At 45.4% G+C, this 27,586-nt stretch overlaps 1 protein-coding gene across 1 annotated transcript; it reads left to right on the plus strand.

The window, feature by feature from the left end:
- The first annotated feature begins 793 nt into the window (after positions 1–793).
- On the plus strand, positions 794–21,353 carry EMP1 (epithelial membrane protein 1). Its single transcript, XM_046013532.1, has 5 exons — positions 794–948; positions 15,609–15,722; positions 17,972–18,068; positions 18,182–18,322; positions 19,064–21,353. Exons 2-5 carry the CDS (start codon positions 15,645–15,647, stop codon positions 19,228–19,230), a joined length of 483 nt encoding a protein of 160 aa, XP_045869488.1. The 5' UTR covers positions 794–948; positions 15,609–15,644; the 3' UTR covers positions 19,231–21,353.
- The last annotated feature ends 6,233 nt before the right edge of the window (positions 21,354–27,586 follow it).

The following is a 27,586-nucleotide window of genomic DNA, read 5'->3' on the forward strand; positions in this document are numbered from 1 at the left end:
GCGGGCTTGACCTTCGGCATCTGAGCTCTCATCTCCAGGGACTGCTGCCCGGGCTGTGGGGTTAGGTGACTTCCAGGGCCCCTCCTGGTGGAGCTCAACTATGGAGCAAGGTCCAGATGATTATTACATGGAGATCAGAGAGCAAAGTCCTTCAGCAGGAGACTAGCTCCAGAATGTGAAGAGTCCACAGGGGCATTCAACCAGAGTATAATTAAAGGCCAGCCTGCAGTTTAGCCTGAGCTCCGTGTGTGCTCTCCTGGTTCCCAGGCCTCGAGTTACTTGGCTGCCCATAGGAGAGTGCACAGGGGTAAGGCAGGAAAGCAGAGAAAAAATCAATCTGCTCATTCTTGACAGTGGGCAGCCACGGATGCCTTAGGTGGGGGAGGACGGATGGGGATCTCCTTGGATGATTAGCTAGAATTTCAGGGGGCAGGGCCCTGTCCCTTTGTCTCCCCCTCCCCAGATGAACCTTCGGACAGAGAACTTGTGTTTTGGCTCTGCCCATGGTAACCAAGTCTCTTTTTTGGTGAGGAGGAATGGGCTTCAGTAAACAGATCTATTTGTGTGACTTCTATTACTCATTTGAAGCAATGTCACTCCTTTTTCCACTGTGGTCTGTATGTGTGAGTCAGAGAGAGCCTAAACAGGCTTCTTTGAATTGATGGCTCACTCCCAGCCTCTCTTGACCAGCTGCCAACCTAGCAGGGCGTAGCTTACCAACAAATCTTTTTTTTTTTTTTTTTTTAAAGTCAGACTGATTCATAGAAACTCCTTTAAAAAAGAGTGAAAAGAAACCGCCCATCACACACCCCAGCACACCAGCGCTGGAAACTTATAACCCCGGGAAGCAGGTCCCTCCCCTCACTGTGGTCACATACCTCCAGAAGAGCAGACCGGGCAGCCACCAGCTCCTGCCACTCAGGGCGCTTCAGTCCCCAGAATCCTCAGGTAGGACACCTTCCAGCGCCGCTGGGAAGCTCAGCGAACTTTCTCTTTCCTTCTCTGCTCTCCTTCTCCCGACCTTGTCATCTAAGTCTTGCTTTTTTCTTTTTTTCTTGTGCTTTTTCTTCCTGTAATCCTCTGGATTGAATTCTTGAAACTTCTGGCTACAAGTGGATACCCAGACCACTTTTTCTGTGAGTTTCTGGAAAATGCCTTTGACAGGGGGAGTTGGGAGTCCGGGGGAAATCGGCGGGCCTGGGCCGTGATTACGTTTTGCAGGAACTGGTTTCTTGCTTGGGAGCAGGGAGCAAGGACTTTGGAACACATGAGCATAAGGGATTCTTTACGGAGGAAACACTGCATACCTTTGAAAGGGCTTGCCAGATGTTTTCCACGTTGGGCCTTTTTGATTCAAGTGCATTCAGGGTTTGAGTTGTCTCTCTTGTCCATCGTTTGCTGATCTTTTTTGGATGATGGATCCATAGGTGCTTTTCAGTTCACTTTTGCTGTTGCTTAGACAAAGGGGTCTTTCAGCTTTTTCATTCACTTTTGTTTAAATATCAGTTTTACTTCTCCCTTCAAGGTGGGAGGAGGGGGTGGGTCTTTTTAATGAAAACAAAGAGGTGGGGGGTTTCAACTGGTGTTTCAAGTAAAATGTGGGAGAGTTTCATTTGGTGCAAATCAGCCTGATGGGGAATCCAGACCAGAGCTCCTTCTCTCCTTGCCAGATGTAGAGGATGGGAAGAGGCAGGAGGGAAACAGGAGAGGGTGGGGTAGGGGAACTTAATCTGTTCCTGCTTTAAAAAAAAAAAAAAAAAAAAAAAAAAAAAGTTGAATGGCTTTGTGCTTCCATCCTAGAAATTTTAGAGCTGAGTGAAAAGATGCCATCTTAGCAATAATAAACTGATTTTTTAGATTGATGTGAGATTTTTCCTCATGGAAGTCAGTGATTGCCTTGAACCATTTATCTTCTCACTCTTTCAAAATGCGGTTGTGCAAATGCAAACACTTGTGCTAATCATAAAGTGAATCTGGAGAAAGGAGGAAGGGTGATTTCTATTTGCTTTTTGTTTTGTTTTGTTTTGTTTTGGGTTAGCGTTTTGGTTTCGACACAGAGGCTGGTTTTATTTTCTCCCTACATAAACAAGCTGAGGAAAATGACAGGATTCAGCTTGTCTGACGAAATTAGGCTTTTCCTTCAGAAATGTCATTGGTTGGAAGAGAAGATTTAAATGTAATCAGCCCGTGTACATTGCACAGACAAGATGCCTCGTAAAACCGCCCTCGAGGGGATGATTAACTAAGTGCAAGGGAAACTTTTCAAGATGCAGGGAACTCCCACATTTGCTTAAAATGTTTATTATTTCCAGATTACATGGCTGTGGATTAAGGGAAGCCATTATTAGAGTCGATAGTAATGGTGTTTCACAAATCTAGTACAAATCTTCTTGTAGTTCTTGTTCAAGTTTAAATTACAGGCGAGATACTTCAGCGGTCAGCAGACAGAAAACACAGAAATCTGCGGGTGTAGACCATCCCAAATTGCATTTTTGTGCAGCATTTCCCATTACACTATAGTTCTAGAAGTGAGAAAATACACTATGATAAATGGTGTTTCCTGGAGCTTGAGGACAATTTTGAAAATGCCGTTCTAATTCCCGCTTTCCCTGCTGTCTCCAAAAAGGAAGAGTGAGGGAGCTCCTTAGCGGCAGTTTTTCTGGATTTCAGCTGCAAGTCTTTGAAAATCCTGAAATGTGAGGATTATTTTTTCCCTCCCACCCTCAGAAGCCCACTGGATTCTGCCACAGACTGAAGAATGGGGCGGGGGTGGAGTGCTGTCTGGAGGGCGGCAGGCCATCCGGTCTGGCTTCCTGGTCAGAGGACCCCCCAGATTTTACATTGTTTGAGGGCACTAAATTGTCCTGGGAGTTGGCAGAAGGCCATCAAGGGCCAGCCCAGAGCAGGTTACATCCCAGAACAGAGGCTGGCTACCTCCCAGGAGGACAGGGCACATCTCTGAGGGAGTGGAAGGCACATCCCTTCCACTGACCAGGAAGACTGACTTTCCCAACTCTTCCTGCTTCCCCTCCGGGGACCCGCTTAGGCCCATCCCCATCCAGTTCCAGGCGACCATCCAGACCTGGGGGTGCCCGTGGGAGTGGGTCGGGCGGGCGGCGGGGGGGGGCTCTGGCGCCTTTCATTCAGGCCAGATGCTCTGGGGTCAATGGAGAGAGAGCAGTCAGAGCCCTAGAAGGCTTTCAGATGAAGCAAAATGCTACTCTGTAGACTCCGCAGAGCCTGACTGGGGAGTAGATCTGAAAAATGGTCATAGAAAAGGGCACAAGGCATATTTAGTTATGCTCTATCTTTAATTTTTTACACCAAATTCACAGTTTGGGAGGGATTCTCAGTTTGAAAGATCAGTTCATTCATTCTCCCACCATATGCAGAAATCCTATTTTAACACCACCTTGGACAGATGGGCATTTTGCGTGTCCTTAAAATATCCAGAGTAGGGGGGCTTCCTACCTCAGAGTGCGCCTCCATGCTCCCCACCTCCATCCCGCGCCCCGTGCCCACCTCGCCCCGGGTTGCTGGACAGCTCTAAATATTAGAAAATCTTAAATCCAGCCCAGTTGGCTTCTCTGTAACTTCTATACTTTGTTCTTAGGTCTGCAGTCCTCGGCACACAGAAATTCTCTATTCCGTTGTCGTTGTTTCTCTTCCCAGTTCCCCTTATCCTCTAAACACTTAACCCTTAATTAATATCTAATGGGTAAAACTTGATGGGTCAGTATGATTATTATGACCTAAGACTCGAAAAGAACAGGAAGCATTTTTAAAGCTTTCAAACGATATATCTAGTCAGCTATACCCACGTGATGGGATTCTGAGGTATTTCATTTTCTAAACACATGAATATGGTTTCTTCTTTATCTTACTGGATGCCTGACACAAAAGCTTGGAGATGTTTGGGACTCTTGGATGTCCATACTCAGAAGGACACACCCAGTTACTACCCACGAGGTCATGGTTAAATGAGTCCAAAATCAGAGGCACAGGCATCTAACCCAGCCCTGTTCCGGTGATCCCATAACTTGGTTTATAGTTCTTGTAGCTCACACCTTCACATTGTTACCACCTGTCATGAGAACTACAGGAACAAGTTGCTAATCCATTGTAACCCCGGACTAATTGCTGGCTTGCAAGATGGATGTCAGCCCTGGGGAAGAGCTCATTAGCTTCAGCCAGTGTAGATCTGAAACTTTCTGACCATAAATTTCTCCTTTCCAATACTCTTTCTGGTTCTGCTTAGATGATCCCAAATTTCTATTTAGTAATCAAGGGAGCCCAAGTAGGGTTCCAATTAGTTTTCTTGAATTCACAATATCCCACCTCCCAAACACAGATGTTGTGAGACCACTCTTATAACACTTCAGTCCCAGGTGCCCTGACTGGGTAAAAATAATTTCTCTTAATTTAACTGGGAGATCCACTGACACAGAAGCACAAAGATAAAAGTATAAGCCCTTGTGAAGTTTGCTGTTCTCTCTCTTCCTTTTTAAAAATCTCTGGGTCAGCGTTTTCTTCCCTGTTTTGGATATGGGCATTTCGCATTTTGTTGGAACCAAAATGGACTCCTCTGCTCTTGGTGCCTTTGGTTTTATATGGATACGGCAGCTTTTGTAGTTCCGGAGTCTGTCTATGAATTCTCTGAGGTTCAAATGAGGTCCTTCAAATGAGGTTCAAATGAGGTCCTTAAAATTGAAAATGTAGGCACAGTGGTTGAAAGTGGGGGCAAGAATCTTGGGGCCGATGTGAAGTGACTGAACAGGGAGCTGGAGGGCTGTGGTCTCAGCCCGACTCTGCCCTAGGACCACGGGCAAGTTACCTGTCTTCTTGATTGAGGCAACTAAACTTGATGGTCTCCAAGGCCCCTTGTGGCTCTGAAATTCTAGCGTTCTAAGATGTTATCGTCCTGTTTTGGAAATCCCTAGGCTCGTGCTAATGGTGTAATCCATAAAAATTGGTAGAAAAGTTAAACGAGGCATCATGTTGCATTGAAGGGCATTTTAGGGAAGATTGAGGGTCTGGGCAGCCTCCTCTGCTTACCCACTCTGAAATTCCTTAGGTCTTATCATCAGATAGCAATGAGCATTCACCCAGCTTGGGAAGACAGGGAAGAGGTTTGACTAATGAAACATCAAGGATACTAGCTCCGGTGAGAAGAGGCAAGGCTCTGTAAGCCTGTTAAGACACTGACCACAGCAAAGGATTCACTGGTAACCAAACCCGGTTCAGGGAGAAACAGAGCTGGTCCTGGGAAAGGAACTCCACCCTCTTATCTGGGAGCCCGCAGCACAGCGGGAGGGTGTGGCTGTGAAGGTGTGGATAAGCGAGAACTGGAGGAGAGGAGGAGGAGGGAGCAAGTGCAAAGGGCCGCATTTCCTTAGGCCTCTGTGTTGTGGGAGAGGAAAGGTGCCACTGGAAAGCTTTAGAAAGAGGGAGAAAGAGTGAAATAGAAAGAGGAAGACAGGGAGAAGGCCAAAGAGCAAGGGAGAAGTGTGAGGAGGATTCCATTCCTATTTCCTTCCTCCTTTTCTTTCATGCCCAGTGTGGAGCCCAGCGTGGGGCTTGAACTCAGGACCCTGAGATCAAGAGGCAGAAACTTAACTTAACCACCCAGGTGCCCCTTATTTCCTTCCCTTCTTGTCTGGGGACCACCCACCCCCACTGTTTCAGAACAGACCTTACGGCCAAATATTCTATTCTTTATCCCCTCAAAGTGTGTGTGTGTGTGTGTGTGTGTGTGTGAAGCAACAAATATGGGTCAATACAGGCTTGGTGTCATTTGAATTTCCACTGAGTATTTATGCCAACAGGGCAGTGATCGCCCTATTTTCCTCTTTTCAGAAGGGTCAGACCAGAGCTAAGAGCAAAATGAGGTCCTTGAGCCTTTGGTTTCATTCAAATAATCAAAGACCCCTCCCTAGGGGGCTGGGGCTGGGGAACTGGAGAGAGGTTTTCAACCCCAGAAACCGTGAGTTGGGCTGGTGGGTGTGTTCCCGCTTCCCTTTGCAGGATGTGGCTTTGGTGGGGAAGGGACCCCGGCGCCGCGGGTGGGGACCAGGATGGAATGTTGGAAGCCTGACTCAGGGCTGCAGTGTGGGGATCTGGTGTGGGCGTTCCGGGGGGCCTCGCAGAGCTGACTCTGCTGGTGGGCCTCCTCAGCGGTAGGACAGGAAGCAGTAGCCCCCCTCCGCACCGTTTTGAGGGGCCCGGCTGACCCTCTAACTAGGAGCGGGGGTGGGCATTGGGGTGGGGGGAAGGAACAGAGCGAAGGGGAGTTCTGGAAGAAGGTCTAGAATGTCTGCCCACCCCTGCGAGGAATCCGGGAGAGAGAAGATGCTGGAGGGGGAGAGACCTGGCTGGGGAGATCGGACAGGGTGGGCTTCTGTTCGGATTCCGGCTGAGCTCTGGGGAAAGTGCATTTCCTCCTTTGTTCAGGGATCGGAGTGAAGCACCTCGATATGTCTCGACCCCTAAAGAACCCAGCGCTCGCCCCCTAAAAGACTGAGACCCCCGGCGGCCCACCCCGCGCCCTGGCCGGCCTCCCGGGCAGGCGGCGTCGCTCCCGGCTCGGCGGGCCCGCGAGGCTGGGCCTGGGACGGCGTGTGGCCGCCACCTACTGGCGACCAGCCCAAGCGCCGCCAGGCCCGGGCCACACCTTGATTTTCGTCCCAAACCCGAGTTACCAGTCTGGGCAACCCCGCCCTTGAAGATGTTCTGGTCGCCAGAACACTCCCCTTTTGTCAGAAGCAGAAGACAGCTGCAGCTTCTGTCCGCACCGGCGGACATCGCCCGGGGGCCCGGCCAGCTGCGGTCTGGGGGCGTGGGCCGGCCCCGGCTTCGCGGCCCCGGGCTGGCCTGAGCCTTTGCAGATGTTGCCAGATCCACCCCCTCCTTGGACGGGAAGGAGGACCAGGGGAAACGAGAGAAAGAGGGAGGGAGGGAGGGAGAGGTTACTCTCCTTGGGAGCGTTTTCGAAAACAAGATTCACGCTCCTCGTTTACCTTCGGCAGTCGCTGGTCCTCAGATTGGGCCAGAGAAGTTTACCGCCCAATCTGCCGCCGAGCCTCATTGTACATCAAGTATCACAAAGAAAACCGACAACCCTATAGCCCTTGCGTCAGGCACGAGTCCTCACACTAGCCCTCTGAGGTCTATAGATCCCAATTACGAAGAGTCGTAGTCAACAAATCACCTCAGTGTACACGTTAGATATCTGGCAATTTTAATATGTCCAGTATACCTCAACAACACTGAAACTAAAAAAAAAAGAGAAAAAGTAGAAGCTGTGGCATCAGGATTTGAACCCAGAACCCATGTTTTACCACTGTATACTCCTACCTCTGTAGAAGCCACCAGCTGGAGGTAGAAGGATTTTCCCGAAGTCAGCAGTTACTCAGAGACAAAGTTTGTTTGAGATTTTGTCTAATAGGTGCTCCCCTCCCTCCCTCTTTTCTTCTCTTCTCTTCCGATTCTTTCTCCCTCCTTCCTCCCTCCCTCCTTCCATCCTCCCTTCCTTCCTCTTTTTTTTTAAATAGCATGCTTGCTACCCCACCCCGTCCCCTGGTCCCCTGGTTCTTCATCCCTAACTATGCGAGAGTCTGCCCCTCCACACCAGTGTCAGACACACCCTATTCTTTCTATAAGAACCCCCACTTATTATGGCCAGACCACATTTGGGAAATGGAACTTCCTTTCCCCCCAAGACCATGAAAACACTTGTTTTCCCTGGAGCATGTAGTTACTTTTGTGGCTCGATTCCTGATGTTTCTCCTGGTCATACAACCTGCCTTGCACGTGAAAACATCAGGCCCCAGAATAACATGGGTATATTGAGGGACAACCTGAAATTCTTTCCTTCCATACCAAACATCAGATATCCAGAGGCAGAGGAAACGGTCCTTTGGGATCCTTTCTCTCCCCATGTTTCCCACGGAGAAATCAACATTCCCCTCTCCCACCCCTACGTAAAAACAATATTTAGAATGGAAAGGGCGCCTGACATAAAACAACAATAACAATGGCCAGAAAAGCTCATCCAAGGTCTCATCCACTCAACCTGCTTTTAATCCCAGCCTTTTCCTCCTCCGGATACATCCTCTCTGACTGCTCCCAAAAGAGAGTGTTTCCTTTTCTGCTTTTGTGTTAAATGGACGTCCACTGTGCCAACCCAAATCATCCTCCATGGGACACAAACACATCAAAACAAACTGACCAAAGCAGAATGATACTGGGGCGTAGAGGGTAGAAAGGAGAAGTGGCAGCCGCTGGGTGTCCCGCTGAGGAGATGACACAGAGGTGGGGGCTGACTCCCGGAGATCATGTGACCAGGAGCAGCTTTGTCTTTCATCTTTTCTCGTGCCTTGCAGGAAGCACCACATTGTTGGTCAGATGGTGTGAGGCAGCTTTCTTCAAGGTTTGCAGTTTCCAGAAAGAGATGGAGATTTCCTAATTGGGAAAACATAAATCAATGAAAAGACAGAATCTGTTTACAGTTGAATAAAATCAAGACTGTGTTATGATGTGATTAAGATTTGGGGATCTTAGGTGATGTCCTTTGGCTAGTTCTCTGATAGCCTGAGAGCTCTGCTACAAAGGTGGCTGTTCTAGAAGAGGTCTGAAGAGGCCACTTTAGATTAAGTGTAGAACTAAGATCAGGGGTAGTAGTTACAGATCCTGATGTGTTGTCAGAAGGACTTCCTAATGGGAGTGTCTTGGCATGTAGTGAGCTCCCCATCACAGGAGGAGTTTAAGCATGGCTTAGATAGTTCTGTGGTGTAGGTTTGGAGTTGAGGTTCCTATATTGGGGAGGAATTTTAAGGCCCCTCTTCTTAGTCCAGAGATTCTATAACTTAAAGAGAAAAGTTAAACCCGTGGACAAATTAGTGTTTAGAAATGTAAGATATTTTCTTTGTATCTACTTATTTCCTCTTAAATAAAAGGCAGCAAACACATATATACCCTTGCATATTCAAATGTCAAAGTTACTCAGGAAATATTCATATGTTTACAAAGTTATTTATATAGCAATACGTAACACAGAATTTGCATGTGATAAGATACTCAGTACATAGCTATAGTAGTGTATAAGTAATTTCTAAAAATTGCAAAAGACTAAAGTTCATATATGGAAGAAAAAAATTGCCTTCCTAATAACATTTATGTGCTCACTGAATAGAAGTTTACTTGGTACCTGTCATAGATAAGCCTCTTCCTTCAGAAACGTAGAACCTTAGGAGATGGGGAGCCAAATAATTCTGTAAGTAATTCTGTTACCAGGCAAGCTGCCACTAGGGATTTTAATAAAAGGCTATATAAGGACTATAGCGTGATGGGGAAAATGAGTACTTCTGAACTGTGTAGGCTGGGAAGGCTTCCTAGAGGAGGCAGGATTTGAGCTTTTTTGGGAAAAATTTTCGATAGGTAGTTCCTGGAAGAAGGGCATTTTAAAAACAGGGCTTTTTCTTTGGAAACCATATTCTCAGGATTTCCAGGGCCAGAGTAAGGTGTTTGGAGCCTCTTTCTCAGTGATGAGTGGGAGGGGTGGTGAGGTGTTTGGAGGATTTTGAGCAGAGGAGTAATAAGTTCGGATAATGCAGTGGTGCGGGCGATATGTCAGAGAGGAGGAGCTCAGAAGGAGGATCATGCCAGGAGCTGATGCTGTGGTCCAGGCTAGGATCTGAACCAGGCAAGGACAGCATGAACAGGAAGTAAGGAATAGATGCGGGGTAAGTAGTGGAGGAAGAACTCATGACCTGACTTGCTTTGGGCAATAAAATTGGGACGAGAGGAAGGAGCGATGGGGAATTTGGCAGCTGACCATTATTACTGTCTTCTCCCCAGAGAAGACGGGGTTATCCAAGGCGGTCAGGAAAATGACTAAACCGTCTTCTAGCTAGCCAGCCGATTCACATGCTCTCAGACAGCATTCTTGCACCATCTGGTAGAAGATGCCTCCACTGTGCCTTTGTCTGGGAGAATCTCACCCACTCGCAAATGATTCATGGACATTTGAGCTGTGCAAGACTCCCCCTCTGCTCATGCAGCCTCTGCCCTCCCCACTCTCCACCCCCGTTTCTGATTATGTTACACGCCCAGGTTCAGGCTAGTTCTTCAGTGAGTCAAGCCCAGGATTTCCACCACTTCCTTTGCTGGAGAAGTGGGTTTTTGATTGTTCTGTTCTGTCGTATTGTTCCCAATTACTGTGACTTAGACCACCTTTAAAGAACTGTTTTCCCCAGACTCTGATGCTGGCCGTTGAATAAATACACATACTCCATAGCAGGAGGAAGTTATCTGACCCTAGCTTAATAACCATGGATCCAAATTACAAATATCTAATCTCCCCTACTGCGTCTTTGGAAGTCAATTATCCTCAAAGTCTCTGCAGTATTAGGTACTTATCAGAAAAGGAAAGGTGTTCACAGGGGCCTGATTGATTTCTCATGGCCAGAGCACCCTCAAAGCAAAGGCAAAGAGGCAATGCAAAGCAGTCTCAGAGCTATGTTCCCTTGATTCTTTCATATTTTAGGGGAGTAGGAAGGCATAAGAGGAAGGCAAGAAACCAATAAAGATTTAAGTGAATGGAGACAACTGGAGAGGGCAGTAATCTCCCCGACCCCCACCCCACATTAATTAGTCATTTATTCCTCCAATCACCAGCAGTTGTAATTCTCAAGGTCATTTCCACTAACTGTAATAATTTTCTTTTAGCAAAGAACTTAATCCAAATCTAGAATAGTCAGTGGTTGTGAGGTTTGCATCAGGACTAGGAGCTTAAAGAGACTGCAACTCCTCTGTGGGCTGGGCAGTGGAGAAGAAAAGGGGAAGAATGGTCAAGAGAAAAAGATGGTGGTGGTGGAAGGAAACTGGCTGGCCTGCATGTTTGGAAGAAAGAACAACAGAAAACGGATATTAGCGAGCTGATGTGTGGCTCTAAATCTCTAACTTCCTTTTCTCTTAACACTCAACTTCTCTCTAGAGTCATCATTCATGCTTCCCATACTTTTCTCAGCTTTGCACTCAATGCCATGATAGCCCTGAGTACCCCAGTCCCCAGAAGTCCTACTCTGCTTACAGTGATGGGTGGAGAAATGTGTTCCTGGCACCTCACAACAGTCAGTGGATGTCTTATCCTTCAAGAACACTGTGATTGGCCTGGCTCTGTGGGCTTGGGTCCGAGAGTTAAGGTACCATATGTAATGTTATGGGAGTTCCCAGCAACCAGCTGACAAACTTTGGGACCGCCCAGTGCACCAAATGCTCTGAAGGGCAGGCATGGTACCTAATTGTCCAGGATTGCAACGCTGTTATTTTGTACTCTCCAGTGTGAGCTGCCCAGCTGGGACTAAGGGTTTGCTTTCCACTGGAGGGTGCTCTCCAGAACATTTTAGAGCGATGTGAGGAAGAAGCCAGTTACTGTTTTAGTGAAACAAATTGCCAAGAAAGAAATACCTCCAATGATATGGTTGTTCAGAAATGATCTCTTTTCAGTGCTTTTTTATGACACAAGATACACACCAGGGTAAGGAATCAGTCTCCCTGCAAGCTACACTGCAAGTAGTGGGTGGGTGGAAGTTTCAAGAGCCCGAGACCTTCTGTTATTATTCCCATTATGCTCTGCTATTGGATAGATCCCCAGACATTCACCCACTGGGTAGCTCTCATGGTTGTCTATGAGGATATCAAGATCTGCCCTTCTACCCTACATTTGGCTGAGGGTTTCTCTGCTGGAGGTTCTCTAGCATAGGGACTGGGTAACAGGGGATAATCCAGGTCAGACATTTAAGAAAATAGTTTGTTCTGTTTCCAGATGTGTTGGGAGGTCACTGAAAACAATGGAAGCCCCTCTAACTGACAATGGATGACATTAATGGAACCCGACAAATGGGGGGCAGTGAAAAGATGGAGAAAGTAGATGCATTATGAGCTAACTCCCACTAAACAGCCCCTTCTTCTAGTGGGATGCAGCGACCAAAAGCAGAGGAATTTATGTGCTCTGTACACTAAGAGCTCCAGCTAATCTAAGACATTCTGCTCCTTTCCTTGGTGGAGAGATGTGTCCCGGTCCCAGGAATTTGAGATGAAAGAGTCACTTCTTTGCTTGATAACCTCACCCACTCCTCCAGCCTGCACTAGGCAGGGGAGTAATGATCGGGTGGGGCTTTGGCTTAGATCAGGAGTGAGGTCCTGCCTTGGTTTCTGTGGCAGTCGCAGTGGGTCTCATTTCATAAGCAGACTGGAACACACCTAGTTAATATGCACCATGTTTGGGCCAGGGACCAAACACTGCTCATGTCAGGCAAAGAGAGCCTCTGCAGACAGCTGGCCGGAAGGATAAGTGGCCAGGACATAATGGCAGAGCACGCGCAATACACACGGGGAAGCGCCAGGCCCTGAAAAACAGGGGACACTACACAGCAGGGTACTATAGGACCTCTCATTCCTAAGGTCATTACCCTCTACGTCAGGAGTGAGATCCAGAGGCAGGGGGCCGGGGGGGGGGGGTGGGGGTTGCCGTGGATGGCCTGAAGTGAGGACCAGCAGGAAGATGGTGTGTAGAAGGCAGTAATGATCAAGTCATCAAAATGGAGAGGGTGAGCAGGGACAAAACCAAGGTGAGACTTCCTCTGGAGGGTTACATAGCAGCCCAAGGAGACACAAAGTGCTGCTGAATTCCCAAGAGTAGGTAAGGCAGACGACTCACAGCATTTTCCCCACCTCATTTAAAAGGCCTCACTTGGCGTATTGTATTCTATTCTGGGCCCCTCAATCACTTCCCTCTGTTAGGAGGATGTTTGTCAGTTAGAAGCCAAAGGAATAAAAACGACATTTATAGAACCCAAGTTGGATTAAACATATGACTGGTTATGCAATATTTGTAATTCCCTACATCAGCCTCTTCCTTTCCCCAGGAAGGGCAGGATCAGGATCTAGTGATGGTGTGAATGTTGGGGGTGTCAGGAAGACAGCCAGGACAGGGATGAAAAGAGTGAGCTTTCTCCTTCTCATTCCCGAGGGTGTGTTCTTAGAAGTCCCCCCAGTCACAGGGCAGGGATTAGGCATAATGGCAATTTCTAGGAGGTTCAAAATGGTTTATATACACTGCCCGGTGAAGTACACAGTAGATATCCTATTACTTGTACTTAACATGGGGGTAGCCCAGTGACTAACTGACTTGCTATGTTGGTAACAGCTACTCTCAGTTTCACCGGATACTAATAGTAATGCTAATAACCACAGCCAAAGCAGCCCCATTAGTACCTGCCCTGTGGTAGACATTGCTAGTTTCATAAATAGGGTCCATAACCCTCGTATTTTCCTATGTGATGGGCATTATGGCCCCCATTTTATATAGGAGGACACAGAGAACAGAAGGACATGACTAAGTGATTCTAACTCAACCTGTTCAATTCATAAACCTCTTTTCCCAGTGCATTAAAGTCAAGCAGAAAATTGTGGAGGTATGTGTGAACCCTCAGAAAGCAAAAATGAATTTGAATGTGCGGGGAGATTATTCACAGCAGCCATGAAATCTCCGAGCTCTCTCCTGAGGCGGCAGGATAAACTCCATGATCTTTGTCATTCACAGTGAGATTGGACAAATCCCTACAAAGTAGCCTGGGTTTGAGGGAAACGCTGGGACTGGGAAAGAAGGCAGGGGTTGTTGGAGCAGGTTGGGATGGACGATGGAAGCCGCAGTGTGCCTGTCATTCCTGACCTGTAAAGAGCAAGGCCCCTTTGTGTACATTAGAACATTCTAGATAATTTTTTTGAAGATTTTATTTATTTGTTTAACAGAGAGAGAGATCACAAGTAGGCAGAGAGGCAGGCAGAGGGGGAGGGGAAAGCAGTCTTTCCGCTGAGCAGAGAGCCTGATGCGGGGCTCGATCCAAGGACCCTGAGATCATGACCTGAGCTCAAGGCAGAGGCTTAACCCACTGAGCCACCCAGGCGCCCCTAGATTTTTTTTTTTTTAAGAACATTCTAGATTTTGAGTATCTGATCTGGAAAGTGAGAGGAGATAAAAGGCACTCGAAGTGTTGAGACCATAGCATCAGTGCTGGCCACTAAGTACCTGGGACAATAGGAAAGTAGCTCAAGCAGGCTCAAAGCTTCAATTAAATTAGGTAGAGTGTGAGAGAGAAGCGGGACAATTGCAGGATGTGCCCAGCCATCTCCTCCCTAGGTGGGGACATCCACACATCCACCCTGGTGTGAATAAACTCTAGCTCTTTCCTTTTGAAGTCCCTTGAGACTGCATTGCATCATAGCTATCTTGAGCATGAGAATGGAGCCCTCCCTCTGCAGCTACATAAATCAGAATACCCATTCCCATGTGCATCCTTCACACTTCCTTTATGATCAATGAGCTCCCTTCTTTATGATTTATTTGATGATCAATGGGCTCCCTTCTCCTCTGTTGAGATGATGGCTGAACAGTGTGGATTACCTATGCCCATTCTTAATCTGTATTCATTCCCAATCCTCCCACCATGTGATTTGTGCATTTGTCTATCTTCTCCACCGAGTCCTGCAGGGTTGAATGGTGTGTCAATGTCATGCACAAATAGAAGGCTCGTTTAGTGGTGTTTCAGTCTGCATACTTCTAAAACCCCAGAACCGACATACTACGTCAAAGGAAATACAGCATTATGCCCTAGACCAATAGCAGAGTCCATACTATGAGGCAGACGCAGCCCAAAGGCTCAGGTACAACAATAAAAACCTGAAATATTCAGTCAGTAGGTGATCAGACCATTACACTGTAATTAGGTTGTTATAATTATTGACTGCCAAACAGCATTATAATAACAGAAGTTGTGGCTCTTACATTTTGTATCTCACCCGGGAGCAAATTAGTAGCCTATTCAGTCTATGGGCATCGAGTAAAAGCTGCTGTTGGGCAGATGGGATCCACTTCTATTAATATCTCTGGGCGAACAGTTTTTTTTTTTTTTTTTTTTTAAAGATTTTATTTATTTATTTGACAGAGAGAGATCACAAGTAGGCAGAGAGGCAGGCAGAGAGAGAGGAGGAAGCAGGCTCCCCACGGAGCAGAGAGCCTGATGTGGGGCTCGATCCCAGGACCCTGAGATCATGACCCGAGCTGAAGGCAGCGGCTTAATCCACTGAGCCACCCAGGAGCCCCTGGGCGAACAGTTTGATAGAGCCATGGACACTTCCCCAGTGGAAAATGGAAATTTATATGACATCGTTGCACAAAGACTTGGAAATGATAGCTGTGAAAAGGCCTTAAAAAAAAAATCAAAGTCTTATTTTGGTTCTTAAAACACAAACAAAATAAAACATTAACAGTGATAAAGTGTTTTTTTTTTTTTTTCTAGAAACAGGCTTTATTAGAGAGGTGAATATATAGATATTTGAGAAGCAGAATTATGTTTATATTTAGGTGTATGTAAATTGACGAATAGGCAAACTAGGTTAACAACATGTTTTCAGGAATTTATAATGAAATAGTGATGGTTTTTATTGCAACTCCTGATTTTAGCAGACAGTCCACATGTGTGGGAACGCTGAATGGTCTGATTGAATCTGACTGTAACCCCCCCACCCCTCATCTTCTTTCTTTTCAGAACTCGCGTTGCTCTTCGAGGCATCAAGAAGCCAAGATGTTGGTATTACTGGCTGGTATCTTTGTGGTCCACATCGCCACTTGCATCATGTTATTTGTGGGCACCATTGCCAACGTGAGTAATACGTTCTTTTGTTCATTCATTCACCCAGAAGTTATCTGCATATTTACATAAGTTACTACAAAAGAAGTCTGAGCCACAATCCCTGCCCCTCGGGAATATGCAGTTTAGTCGTGGGGGAAAAAAAACCCCCAAAAACCAAAAACCGAAAAAACAAAACAAAACAAAAAAAACCACCCCAACACCCACTCGCATTTCAAACAATGAAATAGCTGGAGGAGAAAAGCCGGTGTCTACCGAAGGGCTGGAGGTGGCAAGGGGCTGGAGAAGACAATGAAGCTTCTTCAGTCTCTGGCAGAACCTTCTCCGAGGTGGAGCTGGGGGGGATGGGTAGATGGGCGGGTTTCCTGGCGGAGGATGAATCGCGGAAGGAGCAGAGGGGTGCATTCCAAGCAGGGGTGCTAGCGAAGGTGCCCCGATGAGAGGGAGAGGCTTTGTTCAGGGCGGAACCGTCGTCAGCACCACCCCAGGTGCCTCCCCCGGGGCAAAAGCAGAGCTTCCTTTCCTTCTGGGAACCCTGGTTAGACGGATGGAGGGGAGAGCGCTGATGAGAAGCTTTGGTTGCCAGACCGACATGATCGAATTCTGAGCCGACAGGAGCGTGTGAAGGTGGAAGTGTGCCAGATTAACCTGGTTCCACGGAATTCACTCACTCCAGCAAAACAATGCAAAAATATTTTTTTCTGAAGCTTGGGCTACTCTGACCTCTAGCGGTCGTTTGTAGCATCAGCGTGACTTTTATTGTGCTTTTCTCGGAAAGAGACAAGACCGATCCGGGCACGCGAAAATCAAGGCCACCCATCACAGGGCGGCAAACGGTGGCTCCAGAATCTGTTTGGGTCCCTGTTACAGTTACAGGACAAATGGGTTTTGAAGTTCAGATAAAAGAGTTTTGCTACCGTTGGTGGATGTGGTCAGCACGAGCAAGGCTGCCCGTGAGCCCTCCTCCAGACTGCGGGTTGCCATTCCGTGCCCCAACCCCCAGGGCTCTCAGGGAAACAAGCCTGGTCAGTGACTTAACACTGCATCAGTGGTTCCCAGAGGGCTGAGTATCTGAATTATCAGCCCCTAGTACTGGGCTTGGCATACCGTTGTTTATTGAATCAAGAGCAGGTGATCACACATCCTGGGCCCTGTCCTTCCAGCAGTGCTCATTCTAACGGGTGTTCTGGGTGCTTGTCTTCCAGAAGAGTAACTATTTTTGTTGGGCAGGGTGGAAAGGGACATTGGCACCACAGCAAGTCTTGGAGAATACATGTTGATCACTCTTCTACTTTCAGGGGCCCCCACATCCTTCCGTTTAAGAGTATTTTTTTTAAAGGTTTATTTTTATTTATTTGACAGACAGAGATCACAAGGAGGCAGAGAGGCAGGCAGAGAGAGAGGGGAAAGCAGGCTCCCTGATGAGCAGAGAGCCTGATGTGGGGCTCCATCCCAGGACCCTGGGATCATGACCTGAGCCGAAGGCAGGGGCTTTAACCCACTGAGCCACCCAAGGCGCCCCAAGATGGAAGATGGAAGTGACTTCTTGACACCAAGACTCATTGCTGTTTCCTTCGTTGTCCACGTTTCCTAGTTGCCTCCAGTTGAGCGGTTTTTTCCTTCTTTTTTTCTAACCCCCTTAGGCTGTTACATGAAATGGTCTTTTAAAAAAGATTTTATTTATTTATTTGAGAAAGAGAGAGACAGAGAAAGTGAGCATGAGCAGGGGGGAGGGGCAAAAGGAGAGAGAGGAGCAGACTCCCCGCTGAGCAGAGAGCCCCCTGTGGGGCTGGATCCCAGGACCCCTAGATCATGACCTGAGTGGAAGGCTGACGCTTAACCAACTGGGCCACCCAGGTGCCCCTAAAACGGTCTTGAGAGAGCGAATGGATGGTCCATACTTAGCACCAATTGCTCATTCTGTGTTTCTGCTTTTTAGAACCTCAGAATCTTAAACCACTACGATTTAATTACTTCCTTTTTGTTGTTGTTGTTAAGTAAGGAGGAATGTGAAGCCCAGAGAAACTGTGTGATTTTTCTTCAGTGACACAATCTTCCACCTTTTCTCTTGGGACCTCTATGGCTTCTGTTTTAGTCAGACCTCATTTCCACAAAGAGGTGGGGGTGCTTAACCTTATTTGAGGTTCAATGTGGGGTGTTGCTGAAGATTTGATCCTGACCCAAATCTGAGATGCTATTTCTTTCCCTTTCAAAGCAAAGGGTCAACTTTTCAAACATTGTTTGTTTCCTTTTGGTTTCAGGTCTGGGTGGTTTCCGAAAATACACAGTTATCAGTCGGTCTTTGGAAAAACTGTACCATTGGTGGCTGTGATGACGTGCTGTCATATGCCAGCGAAGGTATGTCTTAGGGGACTGTGTTCAGTACTGACATTCGGGAGGTCGGGGAAACGTGCACCCTGCCGGGGACTGCTTAGCCTAATGCCCTTCTTCTCCTCTTCCTGTGTCCACAGATGCCCTCAAGGCGGTGCAGGCCTTTATGATCCTCTCCATCATCTTCTCCGTCATCTCCCTCGTGGTCTTTGTGTTCCAGCTCTTCACCATGGAGAAGGGAAACCGCTTCTTCCTTTCCGGGGCCACCATGCTGGTGTGCTGTGAGTATCCTAGGGGCGGGCTCCTGTGTATGGTGGCCTTACCATGGGCACTCCTGGCAATTTGGACAGAGGAGCACCTGGCTCAGTGAAGCTGCATTGGACAATTTTCTCCTCTGCTTGTTTGTTCTCTTTTTGAGAACCCCTGCTAGAGCTTGGAATTAGTACTGTCCTGTGCTTTAAACACACGCCCCATTTAAACCTAGTGCTCCTGGCGCGCAGGGGCTGCGACCAAGTGGCCGGGCCATGCCCATTGCATGCCTTTGTATAGGAGACTCTTGAGGGCAGGAAGGTGGGTGTCCTTAGACAAAGCCACTGCCATAGTGTGCGCCCGAGTTCCTGTTCTCATCCTTCTGCTGGTCTTCCCCAGCACCCATAACTGGGTGAAAGGCTGTGTCGTTTCACACCCTGGGCAGCCCGCCTACATAGGCTGGGGTCTAGAAGGAAAAGCCGGGTGGTAGACGTGAAGTTCTCTGTTTTATTTCGCACTTGTAGCTACACAAACCGCTGTGGGTATGGGAGCCCAAATACCTCTAGTTTTATCAACACAACCATCAAGGTTGGTTCAAGGCCAATAACAGAACTATCCTATAGGGCTAAACAGCCAGATTTTATTTTCCCAGTGAAATTGCCTTTTACTCTGAGGGAAATTGAATCTTTTAAAAGTTACACATTTTTTTTCTTGGTTTTAATAGAAAAAAAACAAAAAACAAAAAATGAGGCCTTTTTTTTTCCCCCTTGTAGGGTTGTGTATTATGGTCGGAGTGTCCATCTATACTCATCATTATGCCGGTGGTTATGGGACCAACTACTCCAAAAGTCACCATGGCTACTCCTTCATCCTGACCTGGATCTGCTTCTGCTTTAGCTTCATCATTGGCGTGCTCTATCTAGTCCTGAGAAAGAAATAAGGCCAAAGGAGTTCATGGGGATCCTGGGGCAGGGGGTGGGGAGAAGGAAGGCGTTGAATCTGGGAGGGAAGTGGAAGATACCACACAGGAAAACCCAAGGGTGGGCGGGGAGGGGAAGGAGGGTGGGAGAGGCTGGAAACCCAAACCATTCCTGGGAAGGTTCTCTACCATGGAGCCCCTGCCCTAGGGAGGGAGTAGTTGGCTACTCTCTGCTACTCTCTCAGCTGGAGAGCCTCTCTCCAGCCACCAGACCTGGCCTCCAGCTGTTCTTAGTTACACACACTGCCTGGGGACCCACCAGCTGCCGCACCACTGGCTCCACTCCTGAGGCTGAACTCTGGGTCTCAAACTGCGGTCCTCAGACCTATTGCATCAAGTTAAAATAGCGGTACAAGTTCCAGCAAGCACAGATCTTGTTTTTGTGTTGACTGTGCCAACCCTGGAAGCCATCCCGCCTTTCTGACCCAAAGCAGAACATCACATTCCAGTCTGAAGGGCCTGTAGGAGGGGGCTTTGGCCTGTGAGCCATTAGCCCTCTTTCGAACAGATATTTAACTCTGTGGAACTCAGTGGTATTTGTGATGAAATGGGAGAAAGACATAGAGTCCTAAGGCCAAATTGGTGGGTGAGTTAAACCAAGAAAGAGGACTTTTCCCAGGGGAAGGCCTGGGGGCTGGTCAGAACCCAGACTGGACCTCACGCAGCTGTCCCTCACAGAGAACTCTTGTTGTGGACTTTGCTAGGCCTCTTGCTTAAAGCCAAAGCAGCTCTTTTGGCATTTCTGTAGCCACTCATGACCAGTTCTGTGGTGAAAGCACCACGAAAATGATGAGACCAAGGGGCAGTCTCATGACAGTGCTACAGTAGGGTTGTTCTTAGGATCCCCTGTTCATGCGATCAGTGTTTCTTTTAAGCACATACTGGGAGAGAGATGGACATGGTTCCTTGTAACATGATTTATTACTCTCCCTCTAAATTATAACTTTGGAGGACGTTTTTCCTAAAAACAAAAAATTATCCGCATTGGGGATCGGCACTCCTAGTCTCAGTGGTAGCTCTCTCTCTGACATGGGCTGGAGCCATTGCCTTTCAGAGGCCCTGTCTATCCTGCAAGTGAGGCAGGGCAATTCTGGAAGCTTAGTAAAACACACACAAACTGAAACCAAATAGATCCTTGGGGGAAAGGTGCTATATAATTGTAAAGTATTAAGCATACTAGATTTCGGTCATGATTAGAAGAGAGTGCCTGCCTTCCCAGGAAAATTAGAAAATTCCCATGAGACAAATAAAAACATAGGTGATAGACATATATTTTCTTTAAGAGAAAAAAATAAAAAGCAAAAACTCCTGTGGTTCCCAGTCAGTTGGCAATTGGGCTGTCTGTTGCCATAGGAGCATTTCTATATAGGACTTAGTAGCTGTATGTTATTCCTGGGGAAGCAGGCATTGCTCTGGCCTGGAGCAGCTATTTCAAGCCATCTCACATTCTGTCTATTCTGTCTAAAGGGGTCATTTTGGGAAGACACTTCCTTTATTACCAGAGAAGATCTACCCCAGGGGGAATGTGAGACATCTTGCCTACTTTCCCTTCTCCCAGCTCTCTCCTTATCCCATTTCTTACACACTTTTCCTTTCTAGGGAGTTGTCATGCCATGATTGCTGGTATTTATGTAAAAGGACTATGACTAAATATATTGCTCTATGTTCATTCTGGTTAAGGGAATATTGAGGACAGGCCACCAGATTACATGGGCTGGGGGTAGAGAGATGGCAAGCAAGAACTGTGGAATGATGAACTTTTTAATATGATTTAATTATCACATGATTATAGAAGGCTGTCTTATGTGCAGAAGCATACTTACATATCAGATATACTCAAAAGAGATACTCGCATTATGTTGAAAAGTCAAACTATGACTGGAGTGAACCATGTATTCCCTTGTCTTTTCTTTATTTCTGTGACATTTATGTCTCATGTAATTTGCATTACATTGGTGGGTTGTTCTAGTACTGTATTTGGCTTCTCTTTTAATAGATTGATATTTCATATACTATAAATGTAAATATTTTGATACAAATGTTTATAACTCTAGGGACATAAAAGTAGATTCTGATTCCCTTCACTGTGTGACTGTTTTCTTCCTAAAAAAATGCAGGACAGTAGGGATAATAGTGACATTTATACCTAACGAAGTTGTTGATCAGTGCGATTTGAACAACTTGGCATTTATTTGAGACATTAAACTACTTTCTGGTAATACATTAGGCATTCTACAAAAACTCTTTCAGGCAAATGAATGTTATTAGGTGTAGTTTTATCTTAACATCAATTAAACCTCTAAAGCAAAAAATAGAACTTCATAAACTACATCAGGGAGATGTCATGGTCTTGAATCAGCATGACTTATGACATTAAGAAATGAGATACTTGAAAAGTTTCTTTGAAATAGCCAATTCCTCTAATGTGTCTTCAAAATATAAAGCAATTTACAAAGGTTTGCATCACATACAAACCTTTGCAAAAACCCATTCATTGCATAAACTGGGCATATCTCTATGGGACAGATGAGAAACGGAAAGCTTTACTGCTTTCCGTGAGCAATAAGGACTGGAATTTACAATAGAAAAGCAGAGTAGACACTGTATACCCTAGCACTATGTCAACAGTAATATCATACAGATGGTTTTAATGTGGTTTGGTGCTATGTCAGACCCCTGTGGTTTTGGATGAAATAACTGCACAGAGTAATACACAAAAAATACACAATGGAACCTGAGAATAAAACTTTAACATATTTTAATGTCAATTAATCAAATTGTATTGATTATTGATACCCTCTCAGAGACCTATGTAATTTCTTAGATTGCTTCTGGCATACTATCACAAGAAGCTATTTCTCTCCTTTAGTTCTCCCTGAAATTCATTCTCCCATGTCATTTGCCTGGTAGTGGATCAGACCTCCAGAGGATCCTTTCTTTCTTTCCTTCTATAGATCTTTAATCAGACTCTCCAACAACTCTCCTCTGCCAGGATGAAATCTTCTATCTCAAAGACCTGGATAGTGAACGAGGGTGTATTACTTAGGATTCTCCACAGAAACACAACCATTAGGATGTATAAATTATATACAGAAAGACATTTACTTTTTAAAAATTGGCTCACATATTATGGAGGCAGGCAAGTTCGAAATCTTCTGGAGGGATAGGGCTGGCAGGCTGGGACCCAGGGAAGAGCCATTGCTGTCGTTCAAGTCCAAAGAATGTCTGCTGGCAGAATTGTCCCTTGTTTATGGGGAGGAGGTGGTCAGTCTTTTGTTTTATTCAACTGATTGAATGAAGCCCACACACATAGAGGGCAATCTGCTTTACTCCAAGTCCACTGATCTAAATGTTAATCTCATCCAAAACACCCTCACAGAAACATCCAGAATAATGTTTGGCCACATGTCTGGGCACCATAGCCCAGCCAACATGACAAATGAAATTAGTCGTCATGGGGGAAACATTCCAATTAAGAATAAGGCACTGGCTTACCAAACATTTCCAGAAATAATTTAAAAGAAGCTTAAACAGTGGAAATCTTTATGTTTACAGTTGATACTCAGCTCAAATAGTGAAATAGTTAAGACATCGTTTTTAACCTGAAAGATGATCTTGAATACCCTATGAAAATACAGGAAGTTGTCAGAGTCTCTTAGAGGGGAGATTCTTAGGTAGGGTTAAGTTGAATTAAGGTGTTTAAGAAAATACTCTTCGGTGAAACCAGTCTAAATTTATGAAGATAGGAAAGATGAGCTACAGAGCTCTCCATTACCACTTAAGAATGGGATTTGCAGGCAAATGAAACTTATTTATTCATCAAAGTGATTAATGTGAGGTGCCAAATGGTTAACGGGCAGCTAATCCCTCTGTGTTGTCTCAGCCATTATAGTCTCTGTGCAAAACCCCACTGGCTTTGAGGCACAAAAGAGTATTTCAGCAGGGCCTTGAAGGAAGGCATATGAAAACTAAGAGGATATTGTGCAGGATTCCACCCTTAAAAAGAGACACTCTCTCCCATGTTTACTAATAGTCAGAATATACCAGAATACAGATAAAATTCTCTAACAAAAACGTGTACAATAGTTTTTTAAAAAGACTAGATTTTAGGGACTAGAGAGGAATGAGGTAGAGTGGTGGGAGGCAGGATGAAAAGAAGAAAACTTGCTGGAAATTTTGGAGTAGATTCTGAAGAGGATTGATTCATTTTAGAGAGATAATTGCAGTCCCGGAAAGCAAGCAGCTCTTGATCGCACAGCTGGTACAGAAGGAGGTACACTGATTAGGAGGAGCCCAAAGAAAGGAGTGTTTTGGAATTCTCTTTATTGTTCTTTCTGAAAGGGAGACATGTGGGGCCTCCTCATGAGGTAGGAGGGAGGTACATTAAAACTTGTAATGATAAACTACTGGGTGCTAGGTACGGCGCCTAGAGGGTAGGGAATGAAAGATCAAGCAGACATGTTTCCTGTCTTCATCTAATTTATAGTCTAGCGTGGGGGTAAGACTCATACCTAGAGAAAAAGGAAGATGACCCTCTGGGAGCACAGAGGAGATGGGAGGACCGGCACAGGGGGGAGGATAGAAGATTTTCAGGTCTTCATCCATTCTTCATGGTCCTTATCCCACTCCATGAGCAATTAGCTGACAACCCTTATGGATTTTACCTCTGCTGCTTCTCTTACCTACCCAAATCTCCCTGTCCCAAAGGCCATTGCTATGTTCCAGGCTCTCTTTGCCTTCCATAACTGCCAGAGAGAAACATCCCAATGTCCTCCATGTCTTCACCTACTCTCTCCAACCTCTTCCTTCTGCTAATGTCGGGATGGGTATTGATGGATGCTTCTCCATCACAGGGAGCCAATCCAGGGCCTGGAGGGTCAGAATTCCCATGTAGGATGCCAATGTTTATGGGAGGTTCATACTCAATCTTCAGTTAACTGATGACGACCAACAAGGGCTATAGAGTGAGTCCCAAATCAAGAATGACTGTCTTCATATGGCAAATGAAGGACTTTATTATATTAAGAGAGAAACTGAACAAGGGGTGGGGGGTGGGAAACAAGAACAAACTATTGAGCCCTTCCCAATATAGGAATGCATCAGGTTCCAAAAGCCATTTTCCTGAGTTGGTTATTGGTTAAACTCAGAGTATATTTTTCCATAGATGCAATTCAGAATCATTTTGCTTATGATATGGCTAAAAGACTTTTGTAATCTAGCCTGGAAATAAGTTCAATAATTATTGAACTATTATTATTTGCAATGGGAATGAGTTAGTTTAAATTCTGGAACATAGAGCCTTCTGTTACCTTTTTAAAAAATTAATTAACTATATTTTATTTAAACAAAAATTTTAAATTAACATATAATGTATTGTTTGCTTCAGGGGTACAGGTCTGTGAATCATCAGTCTTACACAATTCACAGCACTCACCATAGCACATACCCTCCCCAATGTTCATAACGTGGCCACCCTATCCCTTCCTGCCCTTCCTCCTCCAGCAACCCTCAGTTTGTTTCCTGAGATTAAGAGTCTCTTACGGTTTGTCTCCCTCCCAGGTCCCATCTTATTTCATTTTTTCCCTCCCTGTCCCCCGCAACCCCTTGCCCTGTCTCTCAAATTCCTCATATCAGAGAGATCATATGATAATTGTCTTTCTCTGATTGACTTCTTTTGCTTAGCATAATACCCTCTACTTCTATCCACATTGTTGCAAATGGCAAGATTTCGGTTTTTCTGATGGCTGCATAGTATTCCATTGTGTATATATGCCGCATCTTCTTTATCCATTCATCTGTTGATGGACATCTAGGTTCTTTCCATAGTTTGGCTATTGTGGACATTGCTGCTATAAACATTCGGGTGCATGGGCCCCTTTGGATCACTACATTTGTATCTTTAGGGTAAATACCCAGTAGTGCAATTGCTGGGTCGTAGGGTAGCTCTATTTTCAACTTTTTGAAGAATCTCCATACTGTTTCCCAGTGTGGCTGCCCCAGCTTGCATCCCCACCAACAGTGTAGGAAGGTTCCCCTTTCTCTGCATTCTCGTCAACATCTGTTGTTTCCTGACTTTTTAATTTTAGCCATTTGACTGGTGTGAAGTGGTATTTCATTGTGGTTTTGATTTGTATTTCTCTGATGCTGAATGATGTTAAGCAGTTTTACATGTGTCTATTGGCCATTTGGTTGTCTTCTTTGCAGAAATGTCTGTTCATGTCTTCTGCTCATTTCTTGATTGGATTATTTGCTCTTTGGGTGTTGAGTTTGATAACTTCTTTATAGATTTTGGGTACTAGCCCTTTATCTGATATGTCATTTGCAAATATTGTCTCCCATTTTGTCAGTTGTCTTTTGTTTTTTTGACTATTTCTTTTGCTGTGCAAAAGCTTTTGATCTTGATGAAGTCCCAATAGTTCATTTTTGCCCTTGCTTCCCTTGCCTTTGGCAATGTTTCTAGGAAGAAGTTGCTGTGACCGAGGTTGAAGAAGTTGCTGCCTGTGTTCTCCTCAAAGATTTTGATGGATTTCTGTCTCACATGGAGGTCTTTCATCCATTTTGAGTCTATATTGGTATGTGGTGTAAGGAAATGGTCCAGTTTCATTCTTCTGCATGTGGCTGTCCAATTTTCCCAACACCATTTGTTGAAGAGACTGTCTTTTTTCCATTGGACAGTCTTTCCTGTTTTGTCAAAGATTAATTGACCATAGGGTTGAGGGCCCATTTCTGGGCTTTCTATTCTGTTCCATTGGTCTATGCGTCTGTTTTTGTGCCAGTACCATACTGTCTTGATGATTACAGCTTTGTAAGACAGCTTGAAGTCTGGAATTGTGGTGCCGCCAACTTTGGTTTTCTTTTTCAACATTCTTCTGGCTATTCAGGGTCTTTTCTGGTTCCATATAACTTTTAGGATTATTGGTTCCATTTCTTTTTTTTTTTTTTAAGATTTTATTTATTTATTTGACAGACAGAGATCACAAGTAGGCAGAGAGGCAGGCAGAAGGGGGAAGGGGAAGCGGCCTTCCACCAAGCAGGGAGCCCAATGTGGGGCTCGATCCCAGGACCCTGAGATCATGACCTGAGCTGAAGGCAGAGGCTTAACCCACTGAGCCATCCAGGCACCCCTATTGGTTCCATTTCTTTGAAAAAAAAAAAATGATGGTATTTTGATAGGGATTGCTTTAAATGTGTAGATTGCTTTAGGTAGTATAGACATTTTCACAATATTTGCTCTTCAATCCATGAACATGGAACATTTTTCCATTTCTTTGTGTCTTCCTCAATTTCTTTCATGAGTACTTTATGGTTTTCTGAGTACAGATTCTTTGCCTCTTTGGTTAGGTTTATTCCTAGGTATCTTATGGTTTTGGGTGCAATTGTAAGTGGGATTGACTCCTTAATTTCTCTTTCTTCTGTCTTGCTTTTGGTATATAGAAATGCAACTGATTTTTGTGCATTGATTTTATATCCTGACACTTTACTGAATTCCTGTATAAGTTCTAACAGTTTTGGAGTGGAGTCTTTTGGGTTTTTCACATAAAGTGTCATATCATCTGCAAAGAGTGAGAGTTTGACTTCTTTGCTGTTTCAGATGCCTTTTATTTCTTTTTGTTGTCTGATTGCTGAAGTTAGGACTTCTGGTACTATGTTGAATAGCAGTGGAGATAGTGGACAGCTCTGCTGTGTATTTGCTTTGGGCTTTTCATAGACGGCTTTTATGATGTTTAGGTATGTACCCTCTATCCCAACACTGTGAAGAGTTTTAATCAAGAAAGGATGTTGTGGGGAGCCTGGGTGGCTCAGTGGGTTAAGCCTCTCCCTTCGACTCAGGTCATAATCTCAGGGTCCTGGGATCGAACCCCATGTCGGGCTCCCTGCTCAGCGGGGGAGCCCCCCTCTCTGCCTGTCTCTCTGCCTACTTGTGATCTCTGTCTGTCAAATAAATAAATAAAATATTAAAAAAAAGGATGTTGTACTTTGTCAAATACTTTTCCAGTATCTATTGAGAGTATCATACGGTTCTTCTTTTTTTTATTAATGTATTATACCACATTGATTGATTTGCGGATGTCAAACCAACTTTGCAGCCCAGGAATAAATCCTACTTGGTGGTGGTGAATAATCCTTTTCATGTACTGTTGGATCCTATTGGCTAGTATTTTGGTGGGAATTTTTGCATCCATGTTCATCAAAGATATTGGTCTGTAATTTTCGTTTTTCATGGGTCTTTGTCTGGTTTTGGGATCAAAGGAATGCTGGCCTCATAAAATGAGTTTGGAAGTTTTCCTTCCACTTATATTTTTTGAAACAGTTTCAG

This window comes from Meles meles, chromosome 7, assembly GCF_922984935.1.
Source record: "Meles meles chromosome 7, mMelMel3.1 paternal haplotype, whole genome shotgun sequence".
NCBI classification, from domain to species: domain Eukaryota; kingdom Metazoa; phylum Chordata; class Mammalia; order Carnivora; family Mustelidae; genus Meles; species Meles meles.